Source organism: Nuphar pumila, chromosome 14 (genome assembly GCF_984573655.1).
Source record: "Nuphar pumila chromosome 14, dmNupPumi1.hap1.1, whole genome shotgun sequence".
NCBI classification, from domain to species: Eukaryota; Viridiplantae; Streptophyta; class Magnoliopsida; order Nymphaeales; family Nymphaeaceae; genus Nuphar; species Nuphar pumila.
Window position 1 is genome coordinate 82,805,965 of NC_143262.1, and position 12,167 is coordinate 82,818,131.

General features: G+C 36.3%; 1 protein-coding gene across 2 annotated transcripts in view; it reads right to left on the minus strand.

Moving 5' to 3' along the window:
• LOC149817138 (O-fucosyltransferase 9-like) overlaps positions 1–12,167 on the minus strand; it is a 77,121-nt gene that overhangs the window by 48,901 nt on the left and 16,053 nt on the right. For both annotated transcript variants that reach the window (XM_089986618.1, XM_089986617.1), the window contains exon 3: positions 7,017–7,084. In XM_089986618.1, the coding sequence (XP_089842744.1) occupies positions 7,017–7,084 (68 nt within the window). The remainder of the gene's footprint in view (positions 1–7,016; positions 7,085–12,167) is intronic.

Here is a 12,167-nt window from a genome sequence, read left to right on the forward strand (position 1 = left end):
CTTCATCACAGTCAGGCTCTATTCGACCCCAAATGGAAGCAGGCTATGCAGGATGAGATGGATGCCCTATGTTCTAGAGGCACTTGGGATTTGGTTGATCCTCCAACTGATGCAGATATTGTTGGCTGCAAATGGGTATATACCATTAAATATAACTCGGATGGGTCAATTGAACGGTACAAAGCCCGGTTGGTTGCAAAAGGGTATACTCAGACTTATGGTGTTGACTTTTTTGAAACTTTCTCCCCTGTTGCTCGTCTTGGCACTATTCGTCTTGTTCTTTCTGTTGCTGTGCACCATGGATGGCCCTTGTTTCAGTTGGATGTCAAGAATGCCTTTTTGTATGGGGATTTGCATGAAACTGTCTATATGCAACAACTCCTAGGCTTCGAGGTTCAGGGGGAGTGTAAGAAGGTGTGCAAGTTGAAGAAGGTTATTTATGGCCTGAAGCAGAGTCCAAGGGCATGGTTTCACAAATTATTTGAGGTAATGTCGAGTTTTGGCTTTGTCAGGTCAGCTTCAGATCATTCCTTGTTCATCAAGAAAACCAGTGCTGGAATTGTTGTTATGGTGGTATATGTCGATGACATCATATTAACAGGGAGCAGTGCCCAAGATATTTCTGCCACAAAAGATCATCTTCAGAAACACTTTGTTACTAAAGATCTTGGTCACCTTCAATATTTTCTGGGTATCGAAGTTGCAAGAAACAAAGAGGGCTTAGTGTTGTCTCAAAGAAAGTATGTGTTGGACTTATTAAAAGAGACTGGAATGCTAGGAGCCAAGCCAGCTAATATTCCAATGGATCCCAAAACTCACATGTTCGATGAGAAGTCTGAGTATGTGGATAGTGCCAACTTTAGAACCTTGGTGGGTAAGTTGCTATATGTGACTGTTACTAGACCTGACATTTCATTAGCTGTGAGTAAAATTAGTCAGTTCATGGACAAACCTACAAAAGTTCACTGGGATGCAGCTATGATGGTTCTTCGGTACTTAAAGGCATCTCCTGGTAAAGATCTGTTGTTTAAACGAAATCCATCTTTGGACGTTGTTGCTTACACTAACGCCGATTATGCAGGATCGGTTGAAGATAGGAAGTCAACATCTGGATTTTGTGTGTTTGTGGGAGGAAATCTTGTTACCTGGAGGAGTAAGAAACAAACCGTTGTAGCCAGGTCTAGTGCTGAATCTGAATACCGAGCAATGGCCCAGACTGTAGCTGAGATTATGTGGGTAAAATCAATCTTGACCGAGCTTCAAGAAAAAGTATCCCTACCTATGTTAATGATATGTGACAATAGGGTTGCTACATATATTGCCAACAACCCAGTGTTTCATGAAAGGACTAAACATATTGAAGTTGACTGTCACTATGTACGTGACTTGATTCAGGCTGGTTATATTTGCACAGATCATGTATCTTCCGAAGATCAAGTTGCCGATGTCTTTACCAAGGCCCTTGCGAGGCCTAGTTTCTTCCATTGTTGTGACAAGCTGAGCATGATTGATATCTATGCTCCAGCTTGAGGGGGAGTGTTGAGAATAGGTGGTTTTAAGTTTAAGCTTTATTAAATTAGAGGGTATTTGAAATTGTATTTAGTTACGGGTTTAGATGCAATTTCTTGTTTTTGGCTTCTCTCTATTTAACATAGAGATTAGCTGCCCTAATTGTTATCAAGTGAACTTTCTGTGCAGCCGTCTCTCTCTCTCTCACTCTCTCTCTCTCTCTTTTTTACTCTACCCAAGGTTCGGTACTTCTCATCCGACCTGCAACAATTACAATACTAGAACCTGCATTTTTAACAAAAAAACAGTGTCAGTATAACAAGAGTGAAATCCTAACTTTATCATGATATCACTGAAACGATCATACCAAGCCTTAGGAGCTTGTTTAAGGCCATACAATGCCTTCAAAAGCCGAAGTGTTTGGCCTTGCTTAATATTAATTCCAGGTGGTGGACCCATGTAAACTTATTCACTTAAATTTTCATTTAAAAAAGCATTTTTTACGTCAAGTTGATAAATAGGTCATTTTTTGGTTGATGCGACAGCTATTAAGGTCCTGACACTGGTCATTCGAGCTACGAGAGCGAATGTTTCTTCATAATCAATGTCATATTCTTGGGAGTATCCCTTAGCAACTAATCTAGCTTTATATCGTTCCAAAGAGCCATCGCTTTTAGTTTTCACTTTGAAGACCCAGCGACAACCAATAGGTTTTTTGTGAGAGGGTAGATTAACTATTTCCCAAGTATTAGCCTTTTTTAAAGCATTTAGTTCAACTTGCATTGCTTCAACCCAATGTGGTATAGATTTAGCTTGATTATAGTGAGCAGGTTCAAAATAAGAATGTAGGGTTATTAAGCACGCCCGATAGTTGGGGGTTAAGGAATCATAGGATACGAACCTATTTGGGGGTATTGATATTCTAGAAGAATGTCTAACTTGTGGTTCCTCAGTAGATTCAGAAATTTGAGAGTATTTTTCGAGGGCACTAATAGGATTTTCTTGATTTCTTCTTGAGTAAACATTTATATTTGTATTACTATCATTTATATTTGAATCACTATCATTTGAGGGTGTTATATCAAGATGGGACACCTCACGAGTATCTTCTATGTTTTCAAGAAAATCTTCTTGTATGTCATCAATAAGATCATATAAGAATACATAATCAATTTCATTTGTTTCTTGTATTTTATCAAAGTCGTTTTCTTCTTCCAAAAAAGTTACATCTTTTGAAACATATAGTTTATCATTCTTAAAATCATAACATCTATACCTTTTTTTATTTTCACCATATCCTAGAAAAATGCATTCAATTGCTTTTGGAGATAACTTATCCCTTTTGTTTAATAGGACAAAACATTTGCAACCAAAAATACGAAGACGATTGAAATCGGGTGAAAGTTTAAAAAGTTTTTCATAAGGAGAAACATTTTTTAATTTAGAAGAAGGCATTCTATTGATTAGATAAGTTGAGGTTAGAACGGCTTCGGCCCAAAACTTCTTTGGAATATTCTTAGAAACAAGTAATGTTCTAGCGGTTTCTATAATGTGTCTATGTTTCCTTTCCGCTAGGCTATTTTGTTGAGGAGTCCTAGGACATGACTTTTGATGGCAAATTTCATTTTGGGTTAAATAGTTTTGAAATTCATGAGATAAGTATTCACCACCGGAATCGGATCTTAAAATAGATATGTTATTTTGAAATTGATTTTGAATCTTTTTATGAAAATCTTTAAAGAAAGTAAATACTTCCGATTTATGACTAAGAAAATAAATCCAAACATACCGAGTAAAATCATCAATAAAAGTAACATAATATGAATAGCCCCCTTTAGACATAACCGGAGAAGGCCCCCAAACATCCGAATGCACCAATTCAAAAGGTCTTGATGAAAGAAAAGTTCTAGTTGGAAATGGAATAGACTTCATTTTTCCAAAAATGTAATCTTTGCAATTAATTTCTTTTTCCTTACAAAATTTGTTTCCAAAAGGAAATAGATACATTTTGGAATAACTTGGATGACCAAGTCTTTTATGCCAAGTTTCCATGTTTTTTTCTTTGACATAAGAACAAAAATGATTTGTAGAGAGATCGAGATGGTCCATATAATAGAGGTCTCCCTTTCTATAGCCTTGCCCAATCCGCTTCCCGGAACGGAGATCCTGCACAAAGCAACCATTAGATGAGAAAGATATTTCACATCTATGGTCGGCAATTTGAGAGACCGAAAAAAGGTTTAAGTTTAGTTTGGGAACAACTCTTACTTTTGGAACACAAAAATTTTGAGAATCTTTAAAAGAGCCAATACTTGAAATTTTTAAAAAGGTTTCATCGGTCGTAGAGACACAAGAGTCCTTTGAATTGGTGCAAACATCAATAAGTGCATTTTTATGGGGGGTCATATGAAAAGAAGCTCCGGAGTCAAGGATCCAAGAATGCGTACTGGGTGATGATGTAGAAGCAATAGCCGCACCCGATGTGGAGGAAGAAACTTTTAGAATTTGTTGGAGAGCCATAGATATTTGTCCAAGAGTTTCTTTGATGTCATTGTTCTTGCCTTCATCTTCTTTGGTGGTAGTTTCTTCAAGAGAGGCCACCTTAGGCTTGAAAGTTCCGTTAAGCTTTGAGCAAGCAGGTTTAATGTGACCCGGCTCATAGCAATGATGACAAACAATCATTTTTCTTCCTCCATTGTAGTTTCCTTGTTTCCCAAAATGAGGAGGTTTATAGGTTCTAACATTGTTACCCGGTTTTGATACGGCAAGTACTTCATCAACATGTTTACTCATGCCAAGCCTTGTCTCCTCTTGAGTGATTTCGGCAATAGCATCCTCAATAGGAGGAAAAATAGATCTATGGAGAAGTGAGGATCTCACTTGCTCAAATTCGAGACGTAGCCCAAAAAGGAATTGAAACAATCGTTCTTGTTCCATTTGTTTTTGTCTTAAATCAATATCTTCCATAGAAACCCATTTTGGCTCTAAAAGAGCCAATTCATCCCATAGTAGGTTTAGGGCACTATAATAGTCTTGAATGCTAGAATCACCTTGTTTGGTGGTTCTAATCTTTTCTTGCAAGAAATATGCTCTTACAAGATCCTTTTGGGTATACATACCCTTCATAAAGGACCAAGCCTCATTGGCTCTACGAAATTTAGCTATATTAGCACATACCTTAAGCTCAACATTGTTCATAAACCACGCAAGGATTTTTGCGTGATTGCTTTCCCAATCTTCCACTTCTTTTTGATGATTTTCAATGGCCTAGAGGCGAGCATCTCCTTCAAGAGCCTTTTCTTGATCTTCTTCGTCTTTTGTGAGCATAAGCTTAGGTTCCGGAACGGTACCCATAACATAACCCCAAAGTTTCTTTCCTTTGAGATTATTTTCCATTGCCGATGCCCACATCATATAATTCTTTCCATTGAGCTTGAAGGATAGGTCAATCTTTGCCTCCATGATGTTGCCAAGAAGTGAGAAGAGATCCACCAAATATGAAATACACGAACCACACCTTTCCTTCAAGAATCGAGTGGCTCTGATACCATGTAATGAGATATTGCGAAAATACAAAACGTGCTTACAAGCACTTACAATAATGAATAAAAGAGACAATATCACAAATCCACTAAGGGACAATACAAGCACAAGCCTTTAAGAAGGCAACAATATAAAAAGCCTCTTATTGAAAGAGAGAGAGCTCTCAAGAATGAGAAATATACAAAGGGTTCACCCCTATTTATACAAGAGGGAGAGGAGAGAAGAGATGGCCAAAGGCCTCAAAAGGAGAGCCCAAAAGGGGGCTCCCATAGAGTCGTTGGGAGCCCCCAACGGTCACATTTGTGACCGTTGGGGGCTCCAACGACTCTATGGTTGGAGCCCCTTTTAGTCCTCAAAAAATACAAAAAAGAATTCTAAAAAATAAAAAATAAAATTACATTTTATCAAAACTCGAAAATAGTTGTTTTCTAAAACAACTATGTGAAATTACAAAAATACCCCTATCGGGTATTGATGTAATATATATATATAAGAGATACATTTTAACAGACGGGTTTAATCAAGAAATTCTTGTGATTCCACAAGTGGCTCGATGGAGGGCATGGCAATGTGGGCTGATTCAAGGTTATGAAAGTTGTTTAATCACTCCAGGTCAAATTGAAGAATTCACCTCATGGCATCTACACAGTAAATTCTTTTTGTATTATGATATGGAGAAGGCATTAGCCCCCAGCTTGCTCATTAAAAACAAAAGATAAATGTAGTAATCATTGCCCTTTTCACCGTACTTTTGATGACCATACATGTTAGAGGTGGACTATTAGCCTATACAGGAATTACTTGACCAAATTATGGTCACAGTCTCTCAAGAATCATATCAAGTTTCAGAATTCAAATAAAAATCAAATATACAATATGACAGGACAAAAAAAAGGAAAAAAAACATCATGAGAGAATAGTTTTGCCCCTTCATGTGCATGTATTCATTAGAGAAAAACAATAAACCTTCAGAAAGCTTTAGATAATTATAGGCACAGGCATCTTTTTTAGTTATTCCAGCAATTATGAACATGACAATGATACAATAATCATATATGTTTGTTCATGTTCATGCATGCTCATCAGAAGAAAAAACAAGAAACCTTCAGAAGAATGTGCATATAATTATGGACAGGCATCTTGTTTTTTATTCCATCAATTATGAACATGATAATGATATAACAAGGAAAACTGCAACAAAAAGATAAAAAAATGTATTTAAATACCCAGACCAAATGCAAGAGGCCCAGTAGATGATCCTTGCAACAACTCAGGTCATCCTGTATTCAGGCTGCATGGGTAAAACACTTGAACCTAGCAACTTGATATCCACAAATGATACTCAATTATGATATTCGGTCAAACCATATTTATCAGATTCTCTACATTGGACAGCAAATCGTGATCCATGACGAAAGTTCGGAGCATACTGGAATCTTTTTCAGTTTAATGATCCTATCCCAGAATACCAGGGTCTCTGGCCTTGACAACCCGCAATCCACAACCAGAAAATCCGGCGATTCTGGCCAAAACAACAGTGTTTTCAAGATTCTGGAAGGAGACAGTTTGTTGGATGACTAAATTGCATTTAATCTGGATTAGGTGCACAACATTTACAATTCCTTCTCCTTTTGTCAATTTGTATAGGATCAAGTTACACCATAACCAACTTCAACCAAAGCATTGCACTGCATCTTGCCATATGCTTGTCTTTCCCAAGAAGCTTTTTATGTCCTATTGCTATCTTATTAAAAAATGAGAGGCATAAACTGAAAACATCCTGATTTTGCATGACAAAATCTGATGTTTTTCAGTCTAACTCAAAAAAATCCAGTTTTGAAGATATCCCACTAAATGAAAACAATAAATAGAATAAATAGAAACTTAAAGAAAAAAATCTTAATCAACATTCAAAATTTTAAAATATTAAAAGCTCAATGGTAGTCAATGTCAACACATCATACCGAAATACGCTGCTGATTTAAACCACCATTTGCTTCGATAATGAGGTAACCATTTGAGGCAGGAAGTTCTGTTGCACCACAAATAAAATTGGCCAAAACAACTGATAAGTACAGGGTGGGATTACAATAAGAAATCTTTAAATATTACAGAATACCATACTAACTTTCATTTATTATTTTTTCTTCTGTTCCTTTCCTTTTTTCCTCTTCCCAAAACAATGACCCACTAGTGGATGGACAATCTAACTAAAGTAAACCATGCTAGATGCATATATGAACATTATTTATAACACAATGATCAATCATACTGGAAAAAAAATTATAATGTCATCTAACTTCCCGAGGATAATTTGATATGTTGGTTTATCATGGGATGTTGAAGACAGTGAGTTATTCCAATAATCCAATGTCAAATTTGTGGTTAATCATGCATATTCCATCGTGATTGTTTCTTCCATAATGGAATATGATAAGTGAGTCATCGAGTAAGTGTTTATAGAATCTTCTTCGAAGAAATGATTCATCAAAATAATGAGTCACTGATCCTATCTTCGAACAGGGGTAATTTCCGGCCAGAGAAAACAGGGGTAAATTGTTAAGATGTGTCATGTGTGGCTCCTTATGGAAAAGCATTTAGCAGCATAGTTTTAAAATCCAGTGACTTGCGACTCGACTCGGCATAGGTTGGCTCATGACTCGACTCGGCATAGGTTGGCTCATGACTCGCCAAGTCAACTTGGTGACTCGGGCGAGTCATGACAGATTTATATTTCTATAAAAAAAATTATTATATAATATGTTTGTGTATATTGTATAACTAATTGTTACATATAATGTATATTATAATATACATATTATGTATACGAAGTATATATATTACATTATTATTTATGCAAATATATCATTTATATATAATATACATATTATGCACATATATACATAAAACATACATCATATATGTATGATTCAGCTGAGTATAATTCTATGACTCGGACATGACTCAGCCAAGTTTTGTTAAGTTCCAGGTCATCCAAAATTTTGACTCGGTGAATGGCCAAGTCGAGCTGAGTCACCAAGTTGACTCGGTGAGTTTTTAAACACTGCTTAGCAGGCGCAAGAAAGATTAGGCCTCCAGCTCCCTGATATGAGATATCATTTAACCAAGGTTCAACCAATTCTATATTACAAGATTTGAGCAGAAATGCTCCATGCACTCCCCTCATCCTCAATGCCTTAAAAAACATTCATCTTGAGGTTTCCTTCCATGAGCTCATTTGCAAAATGTGTACATCAATGTCTATGGTTATTCGTGAAATGAAATGGGGATCTTCGAAACACGAGCTTAGATTAACAAGGGCAAGTGTCAAGAATGACACTAAAGCATAACCCTTAAAAAGGGTATAACTGAAAACAAAATAAAAATGTATTCTTTATTGATATGAAAAACCAATTGCTTAAGAAGCATTGGAATTAAAATACAAGAGGGGCTGCACCCCTTTATATACACAGCTGAAAGAGGACTCAATAGAGCTGTTGGGCACAGTCCAACAGCTCTATTTAGAGCTGTTGGAATGTGTCAGTCCAACAGCTCTATTAAGAGTTGTTGGACTGTGTCAGTCCAACAGCTCTATTGCTAGTCAAGTCTGGACAGGACTTGACTAGCAACAGTCATTCTAGTTCAAACTGAACTAGATGACATAAAGACAAAAAATAAAAATAAAGGAAAAAAATTATAGAAAAGAAAGAAATGAAAAATGTATTTATATATATATATAATAATATAATATTATTATATATACATATATGTACAGTTTTACATTTTAACACTCCCCCTCAAACTTACGGTACAATGAGCGAAAGTTTGTCTAAGAGAAAGTGAAATCGGGAAGCAGCGAGAGGCTTTGTAAAGAAGTCTGCTAACTGATATTCTGAAGTGACATATGGCAGATCAATTATCCTGTGTAGATATTCCTCTCTGACGTAGTGACAATCCATTTCGATGTGTTTGGTGCGTTCGTGGAATGTTCTGTTACTAGCAATGTAGATCGCACTTTTGTTGTCACAACACATTTGTGAAGCCTTTGTTGCTTCAGCTCCCATGTCAGCAAGCAGTCGTCGGAGCCAAACTACTTCCATGGTCGTGGTTGTCATGGCTCTGTATTCAGCTTTGGTGGATGAGAGAGATACTTTCTGCTGCTTTTTACACCTCCACGAGATTAATGATTCCCCTAAAAAGACACAAAAGCCAGTGGTTGAGTGTCTGTTATTGGGATCACCTCCCCAATCAGCATCAGTATATGCAATTAAATCAAGAGAAGAGGAGGAAGATAAGAAAAGTCCTCGTGAAAAAGAGAACTTGATGTATCTGATAATACGCATGACTGCTCCCATATGAACAGAAGTAGGAGCATGTTGAAATTGACTTGCTGTATGAACAGCATGTGCTATATCTGGTCTGGTAATGGATAGATAGGAAAGTGCCCCGACAAGCTGTCTGTAAGGAGTAGGGTCTGCAAGAAGTTCTCCATCATCAATCTTCATTTTAACATTAACAACTTCTGGAGTGTCAACTTTCTTATCATCAGTAATACCAAACCTGAAAACAATATCAAAAGCAAATTTAGTCTGAGATAATAAATATCCTCTAGGAGAATAAGCAACTTCAATGCCTAAAAAATATCTCAACAAGCCCAAATCAGTCATTTCAAAATGAGATTTAAGAAGTGTTTTGATTATTTCAACTCTCTGTTTATCGCTTCCGGTAATGATCATATCATCCACGTAGAGAAGAAGCACAATGATCCCTGCATCAGAATTCTTAATAAACAAAGCAGTGTCAGTTAAACAGAATTGAAAACCAATATCAATCATAACACGACTAAACCTATCATACCAAGCTTTTAGTGCTTGTTTAAGTCCATAAAGAGCTTTTTCTAAGCGAAGGACTTTACCCTTAGGAATACTTAGAACAAGAGGGGGTTCCATATATACTTCTTCAACTAGCTTTCCATTTAAAAAAGCATTTTTGACATCCATTTGAAAAATAGACCATTTTTTGATAGAAGCTAAGGCAATTAAGGTTCGGACAGTAGTCATACGAGCCACCGGAACAAAGGTTTCTTCATAATCAATCCCATATTCTTGGGCATAACCTTTGGCTACTAAACGGGCTTTATATCTTTCAAGAGTACCATCACTCTTGGTTTTAATTTTATAAACCCATCGACATCCTATAGTTTTCTTCCCTGGAGGAAGATCTTGAATATTCCATGTAGAAGCCTTTTCAAGTGCATCTAATTCAGCTTTCATGGCTTCTATCCATTTGATATCATTTTTTGCTTGAAAATATGTGGATGGTTCTTCATATGAGTGAATTAATGCAATAACTGCCCTATATGTGGGTGAGAAAGACTCGTATGATACAAACTTTCCTAGAGGCCTTGAGATTCAGGATGATTGTCTAGTTGGAATGTTAGAATATTTCTCAAGTGCACATGGAGGATTAGACTCTTGTCGCCTGGAATATTGAATACTAGTATCTCTATGAACTTCTTCATTTTCAACATTAAGATCAATAATTCTTTGATCATCATCAAAGTTACAGTCAAGGTCATATTTATCAGATATTGATGTTAGATCTAGCAAAAAGGAGTACTCAGTGACGTCTTTTAATTTTCTAAAATCAAAGAAGCTCTCCTTTTCAAGAAAGGAAACATTTCTAGACACATATAGTTTATTATTTTTGAAGTCAAAACATCTATAACCTTTCTGGTTTTCAGCATATCCTAAAAAGGCACAGGGAATCGCACGAGGGGAAAGTTTATCATTTTTGTCAGTAAATATGAAACATTTGCACCCAAATATTCTTAGTCTAGAGTAGTCTGGAGAAATGTTCATAAGTTTTTCAATGGGAGTGATATTTTGTAACGAAGAAGATGGCATCCTATTAATGAGATAGGTGGCAGTTAAGGCAGCTTCTGCCCAAAAGTCTTTCGGGACTTGATTTGCTATTAATAAAGTCCTAGTGGTTTCTATAATATGGCGATGTTTTCGTTCTGCCAATCCATTTTGTTGAGGTGTATAAGGACAAGATCTTTGATGTGTGATGCCATGCAATTTAAGATAATTTTGAAAATCTGTGGATAAAAACTCTCCCCCTGAATCTGTGCGAAAAATAGTAATATCATTTTGAAACTTGTTTTTAACCATATTATGAAAAGTTTGAAAGTATGAAAATACTTCAGACTTATGTTTGAGAAAGTAGATCCACGTATGTCGGGAGAAATCATCGACAAAAATAACATAGTAAACAAATCCTCCTTTAGAAATTACTGGTGCATGACCCCAAACATCCGAGTGTATTAATTCAAGTGGTCTTGAAGAGAAAAAGGTTCTGTTCTGAAATGGTAATCTTTTCATTTTGCCGAGAATACAATCTTTACAATCAAATGATTCAGAGTTACAAAATTTCCCTAGATTTGGAAAATGTTGGATTTTGGCTATATGTGGGTGACCAAGTCTCTTATGCCACAGTTCCAACTCTATTTTTTGAATATTATAACAAAAAGCTTTCTTCGGCATTTCCAAAAAATTCATGTAATAGAGTCCTCCTTCTCTATGGCCTTCCCCAATCAACTTGCCTGACTGGCGATCCTGTACCCAACAACCATGAGAAGAAAAAGAAATATTACACCCATAATCAGAAATTTGAGATACAGATAAAAGATTTAAATTTAATTTGGGAACATGTCTAATTTCTGGAATAAAAAAAAAATTGTTTTATAAATTTTTTCAAAATTTCCTATTCCTTCTATTTCAAGAGAAGTCTCATCAGCAGTAAAGACCTTTGACACACTTGTTTTATTTTTAACACATTTGGATAGACTTTGATTATTTGGGGTCATATGAAAAGATGCACCAGAGTCAAGAAGCCAAGAAATTTTACCTAGATCAAAAAAAGATGAGGCCGCTGCGCCGGTTGAAGCTTCAGATGAGGAAGAGGCACCTTTGATGAGAGGCTGAAGAATCTCCATTAGTTGGGCCAGGGAAATTGGTTCATCCTGATCTTTAGGCTCCGATCCAGCAATTGCAGCTCTTTTTTCTCTCAGCTCCTTAAGTTTGGGACATTGTGGCCTGTAGTGTCCCGGTTCA